This window comes from Lucilia sericata, unplaced genomic scaffold, assembly GCF_015586225.1.
Source record: "Lucilia sericata isolate MDLA Ls3-8-SP2 unplaced genomic scaffold, ASM1558622v1 Contig000775F_arrow, whole genome shotgun sequence".
Taxonomy (NCBI): Eukaryota; Metazoa; Arthropoda; class Insecta; order Diptera; family Calliphoridae; genus Lucilia; species Lucilia sericata.
In genome coordinates this window covers 146,360-167,250 of record NW_023994770.1, presented here as the reverse complement: position 1 = coordinate 167,250, position 20,891 = coordinate 146,360, and the positions used below count along the sequence as shown (strand labels likewise).

The following is a 20,891-nucleotide window of genomic DNA, read 5'->3' as shown; positions in this document are numbered from 1 at the left end:
TTGTCTTCTCTTGCTTTTAATTTAACAAAAAACCAAAAAAAAAAGTTGTTAAAACTTTAGAATATACTTGAGTTTTAATTATATTTTCTTTAAAGATTTATTAGTATTTATATTATTTTAAATTTTTGGTTAAAATATGTGTTTTTATTGTAATTTGTATATTTTATTGTAATCACATGTTTTATATTTTTAATTTTATTTTTTTTTTTCATTTATTATATTGTTTATTTAATGTTTTATAGGTTTTTTTAATTTTTATATAAAAAGGAGAATTTTTAAGCCATGAGTTTTTTAACAGCGTTTTTAATAAATTTTATTTGATTTTATTATAATTTTTCTTTTAACAATTTTACAATAGTAGTATAAAAAAAAACTATTACAACCAAAGAAAAAGTTAACACAAAAAAGAAGGAAGGAAATAAATAAATTATTTAAAAACTTTGTTGTTGTTTTTAATGTTTTTGTTTAGGAGTTTTTGTTATATTACATTTTACTGTTAATCCGACCGATTTATATAGATTTAACTAGAAACAGAGTTAACAATTTAAAATTGTATTGCACCTTTTGTCCTTGTCTATTAAGGGAAACGGGATAAATGACAACATCATAAAAATAATTTTAAATTGAGCAAATATTTATATAATTTTCTATATTTTAAAAACTTTAAAATTAGTTATAACGATTCAGAATAGATTCCAAAAATGAAGGAGTTCCTTGGGAACTTCCTATTGTAACTTCAAAGAACTGAAACACTTGACAGATCTTAAATAACAACATTAGAATATACTAATCGACCTCATTATTGCAACTTTAGAAGACAAATGAGGATGAGGAATCCGTGTCCTGCTCGACTTTACAAGTGTCCTGCATGACTTGGGGGATCTCTCTGACGTTGATGATAGATAGATAGTTTCCTTCATCCTTGTCACACGTTGGATTATTACGTTACCTATCATGTCAACTCGGTAGATCGCGGTTTTGATCCGTTTGGGTATCACAACGGCACCTATACTAGGCCCAATTGAGTCAGCTTCTAAAACCTAACCTAACCTTAAAATAAAAAAAGTAGCTTATTGTTTTAGTTATAAAATACTTCTAAAATGCTGATTTCAGAACTGTTTTGTAGTTTGCTCTACAAAGCTTCTACAGAACCCTAGACGAAGGAATACAAGTTATATAATGAAATAATTTAGAAATTTGTTTAAAAAACAATAGTTCCAGAACTACTTGAGATTCTTGAATAACAACCTTTATATAAGAGATGTCATCGAAATATATATGAAACTTGTTCTTCTAAACTGTTTTGAAAGTGATAATTTCGAACTAAAATAATTAATCAAAAACTGGTTTCAGAATCGTTTTGTAGAACAAAAGTTTTATCTATAACAGTTTTATAATTTATTCTATAAACTTTAGTTCCAGCTAAAATATATGGAACTTGTTCTGCGGAACATTTATATGATTCTAAAGCTCTTCTAAAGAGTTTTCAAGGAATCAGTTCTTTGCCTATGTTTTGAAGGTGATAATTTCGAACTAAAATCATTAAACAAAAAACTGGTTTCAGAACCGGTTTGTAGAACGAATGTTGACTATATAATGAATCTACAAAAGTTTTAGAATTTTATCTATAAACTCTAGTTCCAGAACGAGTACAAAGAGAACCACTTGAGAGTCTTATAGTAAGAGATGTTGTCATTATATAGAACTTGTTCTGGAAAACATTTTGGTTCTAAAGTATTTCCAAAAATGTTTTCAAGGAATCAGTTTTTTGAAAGAGTATCCAAGGAATTAGTTATTTCACACTGTTCTGAAGTTGATAGTTTCGAACTGAAGTCATGGATCAAGTTAAAATTTGAGACGTATAACGTCGTGCAAAGACAACTTTATTTATAAAATACATTATGTCATCCGAAAGCCCAATCTGTGAACTTTAAAATAAGGTTTTAACCTCTGTTGTATCTTCTTCTTTCTTCGAGATATATTGGAATTTCAGATGATATAACAAACTTTATAAATAATGGTGTTTTCGAGCAGTTATAACGTCTCAAATATGACCAAAATCAGTGTTTTTCCAAACTTCAGTACACAATATCTGATGTGACGAAGACATTTTTATACCAGATTCGGATTTAAAAGAGCTCGATTCTTTAACAATGTATCTATGAATTTCGACTTTTTGTAAAATTTTATTGGCCTGTGTTATCAATGGATACCATTTTGTCAATTACAAAATATTTTAGAAGAAATCGAACATTTTTGAAAAAATCAGTTAAAAACCTCAAAAAAAACTTGGGAACCTTAATCGCTATAGTTCTTATTCAAAAATTTCTGAAAAATTAAAAGTTTTTTGGAAAAATTACATTAAAAACTCAAAAAAATCTTAATCCTTAGTTCTTACTCTTTAAGAATAACTCCTTTTTACGAATATTGACTACTGTTTAGATCGGTCGGACAATAAATACTCTTTGAAATTGCTATAAATACTAATCAATTTTAGTCGTGGGCATTGTATACTCAGCCGTTATGTTAGCATTAGTTGCAGACGTTGTTGAGGCGTCTATGACTTCCATGTCCATGTCGTCGGGCTCTAATATATAGTCGCCTTTAAACCCAGTCTCTACCTTGGCTTCGTGTTCTGTTAATTGTTGTTGTAATTGATGTTGTGGTGAATGATGATGATGATGTTGTTGATAATCTGTTGCATTTGCTGTTTTACGATGTATTAGATTTGTTGTTGTTGTTGCTAATCTCGATCTTTCGTCGGCGAAATATTTTGTTTCACTAATGGCCGGTTGTTGTAGTTGATTTTGATGTAATGTGGTTGTAGTTGAAGTTGTATTTGCTGTTAACTTTGAATATTGTTGTTGTTCATGTTTTTTATTTTGTTGCATATGGTTACGCATTGTTGCTGTACTATATTGAATACTCTTCGGTGTACTAAAAATTAGTACTGTCAGTTTATTTAAAATGGGACAAAGAATTGACTCATGTATCACAGCGGCTATACGATAGTTATCGCCTTGAAAGGGATCCGATTCAGCGGCACATAACATATGATTTAAATTGATGCCAGTCCGCTAAAATAGAGAAATTCGATTCATTGAATCATTACAAATGTTTGTTTTATAAATTGTTTTAGTACTCACTATTGAAAAAAAGTTTAATACTCCAAAATGATATATTAATTGTGTCTCTACACCTATTATTGCCCAATTAAAGTCTTTTATATCTTCCACTTGATAAGCTCCCGTTCTTATAATGTAGACCGGTATTATATACAGCATGGCATGTTGAATCCAATATGTTGCCTGTTCGAAGGGTAATGTTCTGCAGTCGACTTCGGGAAATACGAAAGCCAAAACTGGTCCATTTAAATTGTTCATTTGTATTCTAAATAATGTTATAGTCAATTTATTAGGCTTGGCGGCTAAAAGATATATCTGTAAAAATTACCAAATTTAAATGGTTTATATTTATGCTTTTCAAAATAACACAACTTACTTGCACTAATGTTTGGATATGACAAGGATTTAAAACGAATATCACAGATCTATTTGCCAATTTAAAACCCATTTCTATGCCAAATATGAACGTCATAAATATCAATAGCATTAGACGTGTCGTTGAGTGTGGTTTCTCGAGTTCTTTGGCATCTGGTATTTGTATGGGTTCCATACGTTTCGTAGCCCATTTGATAATGCAAGTGAAGAGAATACAAAATAAAACCGCCTCTATCCAACGTCTACGATCGGTCATGTAATTTTCACATTCCGGTCCCATTGTACGTGGAGTTTCATTTGTTACACCACCAACAGCCCAACTCCAATCCATTGTGTTGCGTCACTGATCCTTGATAAGCTTTTTGTTAATAAATTAATTTTTTTATTTATTTAAGCTCTCAAGGATTTCGTTTAAAAGTCTGCTATAATTTTAACACTAAAAAGGCCTCCAGTTTTTTTTTATTTCTTAAATTTCAGCATAAAAACATGTTATTAATATGACCTGGAAAAAAGAAGAAGAGATTCGAATTATAACTACTATGAAGAGTTCCAAATATGTCTTGATTATTTTAAAATTGTTTATATAATTAGTCTAATATATAGTTCAGATTATTTTCTAGATCATAGTTTAGTCGTAAGTTTATTCTATAGTATATAATCTAGCTTATGGCCTATGTCAGTCTATGGTTTAGTCTCATTTATAATTTAGATTATTTTGTAGTCTATTGTTTAGATTATTAGCTATAATTTAGACTATGGTCTAACCTATAGTTTATACTTAAGTCTATTCTATAGTCTAGTATATGATCTAGGCTCACTTAGACTATAACCTAATATATAGTTAAGTCTATAGTCTTGTCTATAGTTTGTACTATAGTCCAGTCTACAGTTTAGACTATAGTTAAGTCTATAGTCTTGTCTTTATTTGGACCATAGTCTAGTCTATAGTTTAGATTATAGTCTAGTCTATAGTTTAGACTACAGACTAGTCTATAGTTTATACTATAATCAAGTCCATAGTTTAGACTATAGTCTAGTCTATATTTTAGTCTACAGTTAAGACTCTAGTCTAGTTTGTGGTTTATTCTATAGTCTTGTCTATAGTTTAGACTATAGTCTAAACCACGGATTTGCTTCTAGTTTAAACTATAGTTTAGACTATAGTCTATAGTTAAGTCTATAGACTTGTCTATAGTTTAGACTATAGTCCAGTCTACAGTTTAGACTATAGTTAACTCTATAGTCTTGTCTTTGGACCATAGTCTAGTCTATAGTTTAGATTATAGTCTAGTCTATAGTTTAGACTATAGTCTAGTCTATGGTTTAGACTATAATCTAGTCCATAGTTTAGACTATAGTCTAAACTACAGATTTGTTTCTAGTTTAAACTATAGTTTAGACAATAGCCTAGCATATAGTTTAGACTATAGTCTAGTCTATAGTTTAGACTATAGTCTAATCTATAGTCTAGACTATAGTCCAGCTTATGGTTTATTCTATAGTCTTGTCTATAATTTAGTATTGCCTATAGTTTAGTCTAGTCAATAGTTCAGACTATAGTCTAAATTAGTTTATAGACTATAGTCTAGTCTATAGTTTTGACTACAGTCTAGTCTATAGTTTAGACTATAGTCTAGACTAAAGTCTATGGTCTAGCTTATGGTTTATTCTATAGTCTTGTCTATACTTTAGTACTGCCTATAGTATAGTCTAGTCAATAGTTTAGACTATAGTCTAAACTATATATTAGTCTATAGTTTAGATTATAGTCTAGTCTATAGTTTAGACTATAGTCTAGCCTATAGTTTATACTATAGTCTAGTCTATAGTTTATACTATAGTATAGTCCATAGTCTAGGCTATAGTCTATAGTTTAGACTATAGTCTAGCCAATAGTTTAGGCTATAGTCTAGCCTATAGCTTAGACTTAAGTCTAGTCTATAGTTTAGAATATAGTCTAGTCTATAGTTTAGACCATAGTGTAGTCTATAGTTTAGACCATATTATAGTCTATAGTTTAGACCATAGTCTAGTCTATAGTTTAAACTATAGTCTAGTCTATAGTTTAACCTATAGTCTAGTCTATAGTTTAAACTACATTCTAGTCTATAGTTTAACCTATAGTCTAGTCTATAGTTTAGACTATAGTCTAATCTATAGTTTAGACTATAGTCTAGTCTATAGCTTAGACTATAGTCTAGTCTATAGTTTAGACTATAGTTTAGACTATAGTCTAGTCTATTGTTTAGACTGTAGTCTGGTCTATAGTTTACACTATAGTCTAGTTATAATTTAGACTATAGTTAAGACTATAGTTCAGACGAAAATATAATCTATAGCTGAGTATATACTATTTGGGAAATAGGCATATTAATGATTTCATTGCACAAGATTCATAACATGGTAACGGATCTCAAATTAATTTGATAATAAAGAGTTCGATTTTAAGTATCATATTTAAAGTCATGTTTCATGAAGGGTCCAGAATTTATATTAAAATATTAATAATATACCATCGTCATTATCTTTTAAAATGTTCCATGCCAATAAACAGTTAAATTAAGAATTTCCATGTTTATTTATAATATTTAAAATAAATATGTATGTAAAATGCAATATATAGGGTCATTATGGTTGATTTGTTTATCCTCAACAAGCAGAATGATGAAAAAAATAAATCTATTTTCTAATGACCATATACATATATTTATATAAAACGCGAAAAATTATACACATTTAAACAAAACATGCTAAATATACATACATACATACACATATAGTGCATAAAGAAAAGTGTATAACTATGTAAATCGAATTGGTCTTGCCTAATACCATTCTATTTCCTTAAATCTACAGGTAACCAAAATATATTCCAATTTATAAGTTTTTATCAAATGAATTGTTTGCTAACAATATTACAAAGGAAATTTTCGACACACATTGCGCATTTCGTATACAACAACTAACTTTTCGATAGATTTAGTGGTTGTGGCGTTGGTGATGAATTTAAGTTTAAAAGTATTTTATAAACTACTAAATAGTCATGTTTGAATATTGTGGTATAGGTAACTAAGTATTTTTTTTTTGTATTTTTAGGCAATAACTTGTTTGCGCAGGATATTCCATTTAGATAAGTAAGTTCTTAATTTTAAAAGTACAGTTTAAGGTGGATTTTAGGAGTAATAACAGTAATCCTACCATTAGTTTTAGAATTAGAATATTTTAAGGAATTTGTTATCGTAAACAAATATATTTCCATGCATACAAGATTCAAGCTGAGCCAAAGCTCCGAAAACGGAACTTTTACAAGATATGATGCGACAATCACATTGAAAGCCCGGAAACTGAGATATACTGTCGTCTACCTAATTATGAAAAGTCCGATTATTTTTGTATTCTAAGTGAACACCTGCACAACTCTGCTAAATTGGACCAACGGAATCAGATTAATGTAGACCCTGCGGGCGAACAGTAAATAACAGCTATACTTTCTCCGTCATTGCCAGGCATCATCATATCCAAATAACCAAGATCCGAAAAACTGAGTATGCATATGTAAAGGAACCCTCAAAAGGCTCGATGCCGGCCTAGATGCATTTCTTCTGATGACGACAAAAGAAATTTATAAGTATGATGGTACGAATTCTGACTGTATACCCAGGATTACGGACACAACTATACAAAATTGTATGAAGGCATGCAGATGAATGTAGAGCACGTCTAGAGAATTGAAAATATGTGTGTCATTGTCAGACATTTGTTAAAATAGATCTAAATATCTTGGGGGCGATATTATTTCGTGAACCATGATTGGAAAATTCTTAGTATTAACGTCAGAAAATTGAGTTTCTGACCATACCTTCATAGATCAGTATATAAAATCTTTATCACCAACATTTTCACGTAAAGAAGCTTACAACAGGCCCGACAGTAACTTCAGTGTATTTCTTAGGATTTAATAGGATAGAATTGAGAAATCCAAGAACTAAATAGTCTATTAACTAATCCATGAAATATTCTATAAACGAACGCATAATTTAGTCGATGAACCAGTCTAAAGATAATTCTGTGAACCAGTCTTCCTTCTTGTTTGTTGACTTGGTCTTGTCTGTTAAATAGTCTTTTGACTAGTCTATTGATTAGTCTATGAACTAGTACAGTGCCTAGTTTATTCGCTAGTATATGAACTATTATATTGACTAATCTATTGTCTAGTTTGCCGGTTATCATATTGACTAGTCTATGGATTAGACTATTGATTGTTCTATTGTCTAGTTAATAGAATAGTCTATAATTTATTGACTATAGACTATTCTATTAATAAGTTTTCTGACCAGCCAAATCTGACAACTCTATGGACTAGTCTAAGTACTAGGTCTATTGACTATGTAATTGGTCTATTGACAAGTATTCTGGGTAGTCTTTGGATTAGTCTACGTTAATTGACTATGACTAGACTATGACTAGACTATGACTAGACTATGACTAGACTATGACTAGACTATGACTAGACTATGACTAGACTATGACTAGACTATGACTAGACTATGACTAGTCTATGACTATGACTAGACTATGACTAGACTATGACTAGACTATGACTAGACTATGACTAGACTATGACTAGACTATGACTAGACTATGACTAGACTATGACTAGACTATGACTATGACTAGGACTATGACTAGACTATGACTAGACTATGACTAGACTATGACTAGACTATGACTAGACTATGACTAGACTATGACTAGACTATGACTAGACTATGACTATGACTAGACTATGACTAGTCTATGACTATGACTAGACTATGGCTAGACTATGACTAGACTATGACTAGACTATGACTAGACTATGACTAGACTATGACTAGACTATGACTAGACTATGACTAGACTATGACTAGACTATGACTAGACTATGACTAGACTATGACTAGACTATGACTAGACTATGACTAGACTATGACTAGACTATGACTAGACAATGACTAGACTATGACTAGACTATGACTAGACTATGACTAGACTATGACTAAACTATGACTAGACTATGACTAGACTATGGCTAGACTATGACTAGACTATGACTAGACTATGACTAGACTATGACTAGACTATGACTAGTCTATGACTAGACTATGACTAGACTATGACTAGACTATGACTAGACTATACTAGGACTATGACTAGATCTGACTAGACTATGACTAGACTATGACTAGACTATGACTAGACTATGGACTAGACTATGACTAGACTAGGACTAGACTATGACTAGACTATGACTAGACTATGACTAGACTATGACTAGACTATGACTAGACTATGACTAGACTATGACTAGACTATGACTAGACTATGACTTAGACTATGACTAGACTATGACTAGACTATGACTAGACTATGACTAGACTATGACTAGACTATGAACTAGACTATGACTAGACTATGACTAGACTATGACTAGACTATGACTAGACTAATGAACTAGACTATGACTAGACTATGACTAGACTATGACTAGACTATGACTATACTATGACTAGACTATGACTAGACTATGACTAGACTATGACTAGACTATGACTAGACTATGACTAGACTATGACTAGACTATGACTAGACTATGACTAGACTATGACTAGACTAGGACTAGACTAATGACTAGACTATGACTAGACTAGACTATGACTAGACTATGACTAGACTATGACTAGACTATGACTAGACTATGACTAGACTATGACTAGACTATGACTAGACTATGACTAGACTATGACTAGACTATGACTAGACTATGACTGACTAGGATAGTCTGTAGACTATTGGCAAGTATATGGACTAGTCAATTGACTAATCTATTGAATAGTATATTAACTAGTATATTCTATGGACTATTCTATTGAATACTCTAGTCGATTATCTTATAACTGGAGTACTCTGGCTGTTATTTAAAAAAATGTTCCATAACTCAAAATATACAATAGTTCTAAACCCCTTAAGAACACCTACAAAACAAAAATAACCGCTATATTAATAATTCCAAACAATATTTGCCCACCAATCATAAATAATTAATAAAATTTAACATTAGTTATTTATTATAAAATCGAATGTTATTATTTGCGCCTTAAAATTGAGTAACAACACAATTTTTAATTATTAATTTAAGATTAAATCAATATACTTTGGCCAGGACATTTAGTTAAACCTTGAGTAAACAATTGTTAATCAAGTTAAATACTGAATATACTTTTATGCCATTACCAAATAATTGAACAAATACTTTGGCATAAAGCCAAAGAAATTTAAATTAAGCGGAAATTATTGATTGAGAAAAAAAAGGATAAGAAAAACAGGTTAAAATGAATGTTCTTCCCTATTAAAATTGACTAGACAATTTGCTTGCCGGCGGCGAGTAGGCAACCTTTTGCGTGTGTATTGCCCAGTTAAACCTTAAACGTTTCAATAATTCAAACGAATTAAAGTATTAAAGTTGTCACGCAATATAGTGTTTAAAAATCAAAATGAAAATCAATAATGTGTCAATTATGTCAAATGTATGGCGGCCGGACAATGCCTGTTCATCAGCCAACTCATTAGTTTATATATTTTTGGAGGGAAAGAAAACACACAAACAGGTTAAAACCAAATACAGACAAGTGAGTGAAAGCCTCTAGGCGAATGTAGGATTTTATTTGTTTTTATACCCTACACCACTTTAGTGGGGAGGGTATATTGGGTTTGTGCTGATGTTTGTAACGCACAATAATATTGGTCCTATACCCACCTTAAAGTATACCAATCGGCTCAGAATCATTTTCTGAGTCGATTTAGCTATGTCCGTCCGTCCGTCCGTCTGTCCGTCCATCCATGTAAACCTTGTAATCAAACTACAGGTCGCAATTTTGAAGATAATTCAATGAAATTTGGTACATGATCTTCTATTGTCCCAGGGACGAAGCCTATTGAAAATGGTTAAGATCGGTCCATTATTTCACCTAGCCCCCATACAACTGAACCCCCCAATAGGACTTGTAATCCTTGTAATCAAACTACAGGTCACAATTTTGAAGATAATTCAATGAAATTTGGTACATGATCTTCTATTGTCCCAGGGACGAAGCCTGTTGAAAATGGTTAATATCGGTCCATTATTTCACATAGCCCCCATACAACTGAACCCCCGAATAGGGCTTTTAAAACTTGTAATCATACTACAGGTCGCAATTTTGGAGATAATTCAATGAAATTTGGCACATGATCTTTTATGGTACCGTAGACGAAGCCTATTGAAAATGGTTACCATCGGTCCATTATTTCACCTAGCCCCCATACAACTGAACCCCCGAATAGGGCTTTTAAACTTTGTAATCAAACTACAGGTCGCAATTTTGGAGATAATTCAATGAAATTTGGCACATGATCTTTTATGGTACCGTAGATGAAGCCTGTTGAAAATGGTCCATTATTTCACCTAGCCCCCATACAACTGAACCCGCCGAATAGGGCTTTTAAGTTCATAATTATGTTTAATATACTCATATATCGCAAAGCTGCAATAACCAAGTTGTATACAAGACTTGATGACCCCCACGAATTCCATAATAATAGGTTCTCATATGACCCTAGCCCCTATGAAAAGCCCCCAACAAAATTTCACTTAAATGTCCACAATTTTATTCAACAATAAACGGCTTAAGTATGTATATCTAAGGCAAGGTACAATTCAACTTAAATGCTTTATTATGGCAACTAAATCACATTATATTTTTGTCAAAGGTGTAGGGTATTATATGGTCGGCCTCGCCCGACTATAATTTCTTACTTGTTATTTATTTATTTATTTATTGTGCTTTTTTTTAATAACGGAAATAGAATTAGTATGTCCAACAATGTCGGCCAGTCAACACAATGAAAAAAAAAATGAAAGAAAAACAACGAAATGAAATAATAAATAAATTAAATTAAAGAATATAATAGTCTCACGTGTTCTTTCATTCAATCCTTAAAATTTCGCTGTTCTCATTTTAAGTCCATAAAAAAATCTTTTGTTCTCACGTCCTTTTTCTTTCTCTTAAAATTTCTCCAGGAAAAGAGTAAAGACACTCTCAAATAAGCCAACAATTTAGAAAAAGCTTTTCTGTAGTAAACACCATGGGCACCATGTGGTTCTAGGCAGACACTACCTACCAAGTATTTGGCTATTATTTTAATTTAATCATTTTAATACGCAGACTTTTTTTGCTCTTTTTTTTTTTTAATTGTTTGTTTAAAAATTTAAAGGAATTGTAAAATTAGTTTGAGAAATGTTGGCAACTCTGTGACACTAAACAATAGTTATAGGATAAGGGATGCTTTATCAGATTAAAAAAAATTCATTCTACATAAAGTATTTATATTTACATTTAATATTTAATGCACTTTTGTTTAAATAATCCATACGATTTATAACTTTTGTTTTTAATTCAGAAATTCATTTAATATTATGTTTAATTTAGATTGTGGGTAAATTTTGTATTATCATCTAGAATTGGGCGTTTCAATTGCAGTAATAAACTGAAGTTTATTGTTATTTGAAAATACAGTAATACCTCAATATACTGTACATATGTATGTACATACATATATCATCCTGTTAAACGTTGTTTTGATTTCGGTGCATTCGCCCTTATAAAAGAAATTCATTACAGAGTCTTCTACCAAACCGGGATTATTGAACTTGTGTTTTGTGTTCCATGATGAATATTCATGAGTTGGGTTCTATTCTATCTATCGACAAATGATTTTTTATATAATTCAAACCTTGAGAATGTTTGAGATGGACAAAAATGTGTGACTTTAGCTCGAGCCTGCAAGGCAGCATTATCCAGGCATTATCAAACCAAAAGATCTTAGGACCAGTTCTAGAACTAGTTTTTTCACGAGTCGCTTTGGATTATTGATGTGGCATAAAGCTGGAGCCTGCAGAAGCAATTATAAAACAAACAGATCTGTGGCCCAGTTCTAGAGAAAATTCTTAGTAAGAACTTCTTACACGAGTACCTTTTGTTTGAAATTTAGGACCAGTTCTAAAACTAGTTCCTTCAGCAATTAGAAATCTAAGAGCTGTGAATAAATTCCAAAAGTTTATAAGTAGTTTCTTTGTTTTTAGGTTAGCTTCAAACCGAAGAAATGCACTTGGGTCTTTATCGGGGCTGTTGCGCGCCCCTTTATATTACATAACGTTTTGAGCCAGGCTTTCCAAATATAAATTGTAAAAAATGGATCTCTGTCGTTATATGAAATATAATAATGGAGAAGATAATGATAAACGGCCAAGTGAAAAGCGTTAAGACCCGTATATCAAAAAACCAATTACAGCGGACTCACACCAATTTAAACCGCGGAATCAAACGTAGGGCCAGAGAGGTCAAATGTAAATAGCACTGGCTATCATAGTGGAGAATTATGTATCTAGACCCAACAAACTTCTAATACACAAAACCTCACCCGATAGCAAAAGTGATAATGGGAGTCCCACTACATTCATTGACGAATAACTGGAAATTTAGGTAGATCTAGCTCTTTTTCATGATCTGTCTCAAAGTTGCATCACTAGTAAACATGATCGGTTTTATTATAAATACCAGCTGTAGTCAACGATATTAAAAAGGGTAACCATTCTCTCAACATAAGGGTATGGCAAGTCTAAGGTTATCGCAAGGCCTCCGAATGAACTCGCTAACTAGCGAGCTACCCACGCAACCTAACCTAACGGGAAGTCCATATTACCAAACAAATGTCCATTCATTACCAGAATGGCTATCGATTGGATATTCGTAGACCTGCCCATACATGCGAAGACAGATCGACTACGAAATAAAAGTGGATGGTAACTCATGAGAGATGATTGGAACAGTTTTGATTCAGTCGTTTCGACGACAGTTTCGCAATAACAAGTTTAATTGTCCCTTCAGCAAGCTCTTGTGTGTCCACTCAAAATAAATACTGGCATACTGTCGTCAGACTTGCTCGTCCTGAGACATAAAGATAGAGTCGTTCGGTGGTAAGTGTCTCTATAGTCTAGTCTATAGTCTAGTCTATAGTCTAGTCTATAGTCTAGTCAGTCTAGTCTATAGTCTAGTCTATAGTCTAGTCTATAGTCTAGTCTATAGTCTAGTCTATAGTCTAGTCTATAGTCTAGTCTATAGTCTAGTCTATAGTCTAGTCTATAGTCTAGTTATAGTCTAGTCTATAGTCTAGTCTATAGTCTAGTCTATAGTCTAGTCTATAGTCTAGTCTATAGTCTAGTCTATAGTCTAGTCTATAGTCTAGTCTATAGTCTAGTCTATAGTCTAGTCTATAGTCTAGTCTATAGTCTAGTCTATAGTCTAGTCAATAGTCTAGTCTATAGTCTAGTCTATAGTCTAGTCTATAGTATAGTCTATAGTGTAGTCTATAGTATAGTCTATAGTCTAGTCTATAGTCTAGTCTATAGTCTAGTCTATAGTCTAGTCTATAGTCTAGTCTATAGTTTAGTCTATAGTCTAGTCTATAGTCTAGTCTATAGTCTAGTCTATAGTCTAGTCTATAGTCTAGTCTATAGTCTAGTCTATAGTCTAGTCTATAGTCTAGTCTATAGTCTAGTCTATAGTCTAGTCTATAGTCTAGTCTATAGTCTAGTCTATAGTCTAGTCTATAGTCTAGTCTATAGTCTAGTCTATAGTCTAGTCTATAGTCTAGTCTATAGTCTAGTCTATAGTCTATCTATCTCTAGTCTATAGTCTAGTCTATAGTCTAGTCTATAGTCTAGTCTATAGTCTAGTTATAGTCTAGTCTATAGTCTAGTCTATAGTCTAGTCTATAGTCTATATAGTCTAGTCTATAGTCTAGTCTATAGTCTAGTCTATAGTCTAGTCTATAGTCTAGTCTATAGTCTAGTCTATAGTCTAGTCTATAGTCTAGTCTATAGTCTAGTCTATAGTCTAGTCTATTCTAGTCTATAGTCTAGTCTATAGTCTAGTCTATAGTCTAGTCTATAGTCTAGTCTATAGTCTAGTCTATAGTCTAGTCTATAGTCTAGTCTATAGTCTAGTCTATAGTCTAGTCTATAGTCTAGTCTATAGTCTAGTCTATAGTCTAGTATATAGTCTAGTCTATAATCTAGTCTATAGTCTAGTCTATAGTCTAGTCTATAGTCTAGTCTATAGTCTAGTTATAGTCTAGTCTATAGTCTAGTATATATAGTCTAGTCTTATAGTCAGTCTATTAGTCTACTTATAGTCTAGTCTATAGTCTAGTATATAGTCTAGTCTATAGTCTAGTCTATAGTCTAGTCTATATAGTCTAGTCTATAGTCTAGTCTATAGTCTAGTCTATAGTCTAGTCTATAGTCTAGTCTATAGTCTAGTCTATAGTCTAGTCATAGTCTAGTCTATAGTCTAGTCTATAGTCTAGTCTATAGTCTAGTCTATAGTCTAGTCTATAGTCTAGTCTATAGTCCTAGTCTATAGTCTAGTCTATAGTCTAGTCTATAGTCTAGTCTAGTCTATAGTCTAGTCTATAGTCTAGTCTATAGTCTAGTCTATAGTCTAGTCTATAGTCTAGTCTATAGTCTAGTCTATAGTCTAGTCCTATAGTCTAGTCTATGTCTAGTCTATAGTCTAGTCTATAGTCTAGTCTATAGTCTAGTCTATAGTCTAGTCTATAGTCTAGTCTATAGTCTAGTCTATAGTCCAAGTCTAGTCTAGTCTATAGTCTAGTCTATAGTCTAGTCTATAGTCTAGTCTATAGTCTAGTCTATAGTCTAGTCTATAGTCTAGTCTATAGTCTAGTCTATAGTCTAGTCTATAGTCTAGTCTATAGTCTAGTCTATAGTCCAGTTAATACCTTTATCTTTTATCACCTGCATAGCAGAAAGGTCTAAGTCCATTCACGTTTAGGGTCCGCAGGTGACTATTAATCGCAGTTGCACAGAGTAAAAGTAACAAAATACCACCCTGTGGGGGTTTGTTCCTCACAATCATTCAAATTTTGATTTAATTTTTGTACTTTTCACGAACTAATTAAATTAGTGATATACTAATAACTAAAATTAACTATTAAACTATTAGCTTTAAATTTTAAGTACGTTTTCAATATTAACAATAAATCAATTTTCAAATACAACAATGTAAGCTACTTACAAGCAACAACAATTGTTATTAAATACATACCTAATAACATTTTTTTACAGCAAATTATTATTTCTACTTAAATTATGTAGCTGAAATCAAATAATCCGATAGTTAGGATATTTTTGGAACGGTACCCATTTTTTAAATACACACATATTGTAAATTTATATTAAATTTTAATATTTACTTAAGTTTTTTATTATTATTTTTATTTTTCTTTACACTTTATTTGCTATAAATCGTTTAAGCTAAATTTTTATATTTAACTATTAACAAAAGTTAATATTTTTATAGATTTTAGCTTATTTAATTAATATTTTGTTGACACTTTTTTAAAAGAAAATGCATATAGGAAACAACCATTATTATTTTTACATGCAAAATTTATATTATTCAGTCACAAACAACAAAACCACAATCATAAACAACAGAAAAGAGGAAATATAGTTGGCGAAACACTGCTTAGTAATACCCTACACTGGGATTAACTTATATAGTTTTAGTTCACTTCTTCTAGTTCAGTTCTAGTTCAGTTCTAGTTCATTTCTAGTTCAGTTCTAGTTCAGTTCTAGTTAGTTCTAGTTCAGTTCTAGTTCAGTTCTAGTTCAGTTCTAGTTCAGTTCTAGTTCAGTTCTAGTTCAGTTCTAGTTCAGTTCTAGTTCAGTTCTAGTTCAGTTCTAGTTCAGTTCTAGTTCAGTTCTAGTTCAGTTCTAGTTCAGTTCTAGTTCAGTTCTAGTTCAGTTCTAGTTCAGTTTTAGTTCAGTTCTAGTTCAGTTCTAGTTCAGTTCTAGTTCAGTTCTAGTTCAGTTCTAGTTCAGTTCTAGTTCAGTTCTAGTTCAGTTCTAGTTCAGTTCTCGTTCAGTTCTAGTTCAGTTCTAGTTCAGTTCTAGTTCAGTTCTAGTTCAGTTCTAGTTCAGTTCTAGTTCAGTTCTAGTTCAGTTTTAGTTCAGTTCTAGTTCAGTTCTAGTTCAGTTCTAGTTCAGTTCTAGTTCAGTTCTAGTTCAGTTTTAGTTCAGTTCTACTTCAGTTCTAGTTCAGTTCTAGTTTAGTTCTAGTTCAGTTCTAGTTCAGTTCTAGTTCAGTTCTAGTTCAGTTCTAGTTCAGTTCTAGTTCAGTTCTAGTTCAGTTCTAGTTCAGTTCTAGTCAGTTCTTCAGTTCTAGTTCAGTTCTAGTTCAGTTCTAGTTCAGTGTTCTAGTTCAGTTCTAGTTTCAGTTCTAGTTCAGTTTTCTAGTCAGTTCTAGTTCAGTTTCTAGTTCAGTTCTAGTTCAGTTCTAGTTCAGTTCTAGTTCAGTTTCTAGTTCAGTTCTAGTTCAGTTCTAGTTCAGTTCTAGTTTCAGTTCTAGTCAGTTCTAGTTCAGTTCTAGTTCAGTTCTAGTCAGTTCTAGTTCAGTTCTAGTCAGTTCTAGTTCAGTTCTAGTTCAGTTCTAGTTCAGTTCTAGTTCAGTTCTAGTCAGTTCTAGTTCAGTTTCTAGTTCAGTTCTAGTTCAGTTTAGTTCAGTTCTAGTTCAGTTTAGTTCAGTTCTAGTTCAGTTCTAGTCAGTTTAGTCAGTTCTAGTTCAGTTCTAGTTCAGTCTAGTTCAGTTTCTAGTCATCAGTTCAGTTCTAGTTCAGTTCTAGTTCAGTTCTAGTTCAGTTCTAGTTCAGTTCTAGTTCAGTTCTAGTTCAGTTCTAGTTCAGTTCTAGTTCAGTTCTAGTTCAGTTCTAGTTCAGTTCTAGTTCAGTTCTTTTTCAGTTCTTGTTCAGTTCTAGTTCAGTTCTAGTTCAGTCAGTTCAGTTCTAGTTCAGTCTAGTTCAGTTCTAGTTCAGTTCTAGTTCAGTTCTAGTTCAGTTCTAGTTCAGTTCTAGTTCAGTTCAAGTTCAGTTCTAGTTCAGTTCTAGTTCAGTTCTAGTTCAGTTCTAGTTCAGTTCTAGTTCAGTTCTAGTTCAGTTCTAGTCAGTTCTAGTTCAGTTCTAGTCAGTTCTAGTTAGTTCTAGTTAGTTATAGTTCAGTTCTAGTTCAGTTCTCTAGTTCAGTTTTGTTCAGTTCTAGTTCAGTTCTAGTTCAGTTCTAGTTCAGTTCTAGTTCAGTTCTAGTTCAGTTCTAGTTCAGTTCTAGTTCAGTTCTAGTTCAGTTCTAGTTCAGTTCTAGTTCAGTTCTAGTTCAGTTCTAGTTCAGTTCTAGTTCAGTTCTAGTTCAGTTCTAGTTCAGTTCTAGTTCAGTTCTAGTTCAGTTCTAGTTCAGTTCTAGTTCAGTTCTAGTTCAGTTCTAGTTCAGTTCTAGTTCAGTTCTAGTTCAGTTCTAGTTCAGATTTAGTTCAGTTCTAGTGAAAATCTACATCTATTACTATAGTATTTTTATGGTACTTTTTGACAATATTAGTCCCAAGACTAGTCGTAGACTAGACAGTATGCAAATCAATACACTAGACATGTCCATAGACTTGTCAGTAGAAAAACAGTAGACTAGTTCATAGACTAGTATATACTAATCAATAGACTAGTCTGTAGACTACTCGATAGACTAGTCAGTAGACTAATTCATAGACTAGTCAGTAGACTAAGTAGTATTGCAGACAATACGCCTGGTCTACTGTTAAGGATTGATGTATTAAGGTTATATCAATATTTCTCTCACACCCGTATCAATATAAAATGTTTTTGTGTCAGTTTTTGAATACTTTGTGCACTTTTAAAGAGTCTATGAGGACCAAATCCAAAACTCTTACTTTCTAGCATATATATATAAATTACAGATTAATTCCATATTTTTTTAAATTCTACACTTTTCATCACTAAAACGACTGAAGAAATAATTAAAAGTATTTCTAAAGTGTAGAACCAATATTTCTACGCGTGACAAGCAATTGTACAAATGCCAACTATAGGGGTGTAGGGCATAATAATGGGTGTAATTACAAAGAAATTATAAAAAAGGCAAACAATTTAAATTAATGGTAAAAAGTTAAAAAACTAAAACAAAGCAAAAAGGGACATTAGGAATGTTGCAAAGTAAATGACACAGAGTCATTATAAAAACCCCAAAAAATACTTGAACATTTTTTCATTACAAAGATGCCTCGTGCGTATAAAAAAATATACATCATCTGGATGCCACAAAAAATTTTTAGCCAAAAAAAAAATTGGAAAACACACAAAAAATCGTTTACACATTTACAAACACCACAACAAAAGAAAATCAATTGTTTTTAAGTTAAAAATAAATGGAATAGTTAATAAAACAAAGTACTAACTATTAAATTATTATTAATATTTATTATTAACTTTTTTTTTGGGATTTTATTTATGTTTTTTAATCTATATTTTTTACACAGCACAGGGCAATTGACGTACATATACATACAAACGTTTGCAATTAAGTATGTATGAGTGTATGCGTGTACACTTATTTTTCCTTTTAGATTTTTTTCTTTTCATTTATTATATATTTTTTTTAACATTTCCTACTTTTATCAGGCTTCTTACATTTCTTTTTTTCTATAATTAAATTTATATACAAAGTATATTTTTTTACACTTAATTAACACTCATTTTTTTTATTATTAAAATACATAATTTTCTTTATTTTTTTCACTATTTATTTCATGATTTATAATGTGTTCACGTTTTCATTTTTACCGAGAAACTGTCGTAAGGAAGTTAGAAAAAACAGATATCATGCTATCATACTTTTTTTAACTGTTGGCAGCTTTTTTATTTTAATATTTTTCGTTTGCTTATAGAAAGCATGTCCTTTATGAATAGCTCTTCTTTTGCCTCTCTCTAACACTTACTCGCTCTCATACTGTGTTAATTTTGTGGAAAAAGGAAGAGAGTGCATGTAAACAAAGAAGCTTTTAATCATAACAAACAATACATTAAACATGTTTATAAACAACTGTCAGTTATTTTTGAAATGTACACGTTTTGTTGTTGCTACTTAAATATTTCAAACATTTTTACATATTTACACACATATGTTATTTATTAAATTTGTGTTTCTTACAAAAATATCCATAAAACTGTTATATATCCTTGTTAAATATATAAAAAAAAACTTACAATGACGTTTTTTCTTGTTTTCTCATGATTTGTAAATTATGCTTTCTTTAACTGTTAAGTTTTATTTCTTGTAGCTATAACCGTTTAACAATGTTTTCAGTTTCGTTTTCTATATAAAACTAAAAAAATCTACTTAAAAGAAATGTTTGTTAAATTAAATAGAACATTTGAAGTGTAGCACAACTATAACTACATATTTACATAGATATGGACATAAAGTGGTGGGTCAAGTCATTAGAAAATACGTATATTTGTATTGATCTATTTCATATTTCGAGCTACAGTGGGTGTAATTAGTAAACAAAGTAATTTTCAAGGTTTACTACCGGTACAAAAGGGTGAAAAGGGTGATAATAATACTAACATTTATCAAAAATAGTACTATTTTGGGTATTGGACTATAGACTGGATTACAAACAACACTAAAGATTAAACTACAGACTAGACTATAGACTAGAATATAGACTAGACTATAGACTAGACTATAGCCTAGACTACAGACTAGACTATAGACTAGACTATAGACTAGACTAGACTAGACTATAGACTAGACTATAGACTAGACTATAGACTAGACTATAGACTAGACTATAGACTAGACTATAGACTAGACTATAGACTAGACTATAGACTAGACTATAGACTAGACTATAGACTAGACTATAGACTAGACTATAGACTAGACTATAGACTAGACTATAGACTAGACTATAGACTAGACTATAGACTAGACTATAGACTAGACTATAGACTAGACTATAGACTAGACTATAACTAGACTATAGACTAGACTATAGACTAGACTATAGACTAGACTATAGACTAGACTATAGACTAGACTATAGACTAGACTATAGACTAGACTATAGACTAGACTATAGACTAGACTATAGACTAGACTATAGACTAGACTATAGACTAGACTATATACTAGACTATAGACTAGACTATAGACTAGACTATAGACTACTAGACTAGACTATAGACTAGACTATAGACTAGACTATATACTAGACTATAGACTAGACTATATACTAGACTATAGACTAGACTATAGACTAGACTATAGACTAGACTATAGACTAGACTATAGACTAGACTATAGACTAGACTATAGACTAGACTATAGACTAGACTATAGACTAGACTATAGACTAGACTATAGACTAGACTATAGACTAGACTATA

The 20,891-nt window shown here is 31.4% G+C and overlaps 1 protein-coding gene across 3 annotated transcripts; it reads right to left on the bottom strand.

Moving 5' to 3' along the window:
• Positions 1-228: 228 nt before the first annotated feature.
• Positions 229-19,831, bottom strand: LOC119608018 (transmembrane protein 164). Of its 3 annotated transcripts, none has more exons than XM_037962228.1 (4): positions 19,704-19,831; positions 3,502-4,002; positions 3,147-3,440; positions 229-3,077 (listed from the first exon to the last, which is right to left on the bottom strand). In XM_037962228.1, exons 2-4 carry the CDS (start codon positions 3,829-3,831, stop codon positions 2,484-2,486), a joined length of 1,218 nt encoding a protein of 405 aa, XP_037818156.1. In that variant the 5' UTR covers positions 3,832-4,002; positions 19,704-19,831; the 3' UTR covers positions 229-2,483. The 3 variants fall into 3 exon arrangements, with proteins under 3 accessions (XP_037818156.1, XP_037818159.1, XP_037818157.1); XM_037962231.1 differs by lacking the exon at positions 19,704-19,831 and adding an exon at positions 18,996-19,252; XM_037962229.1 differs by lacking the exon at positions 19,704-19,831 and adding an exon at positions 15,704-15,881.
• Positions 19,832-20,891: the final 1,060 nt, after the last annotated feature.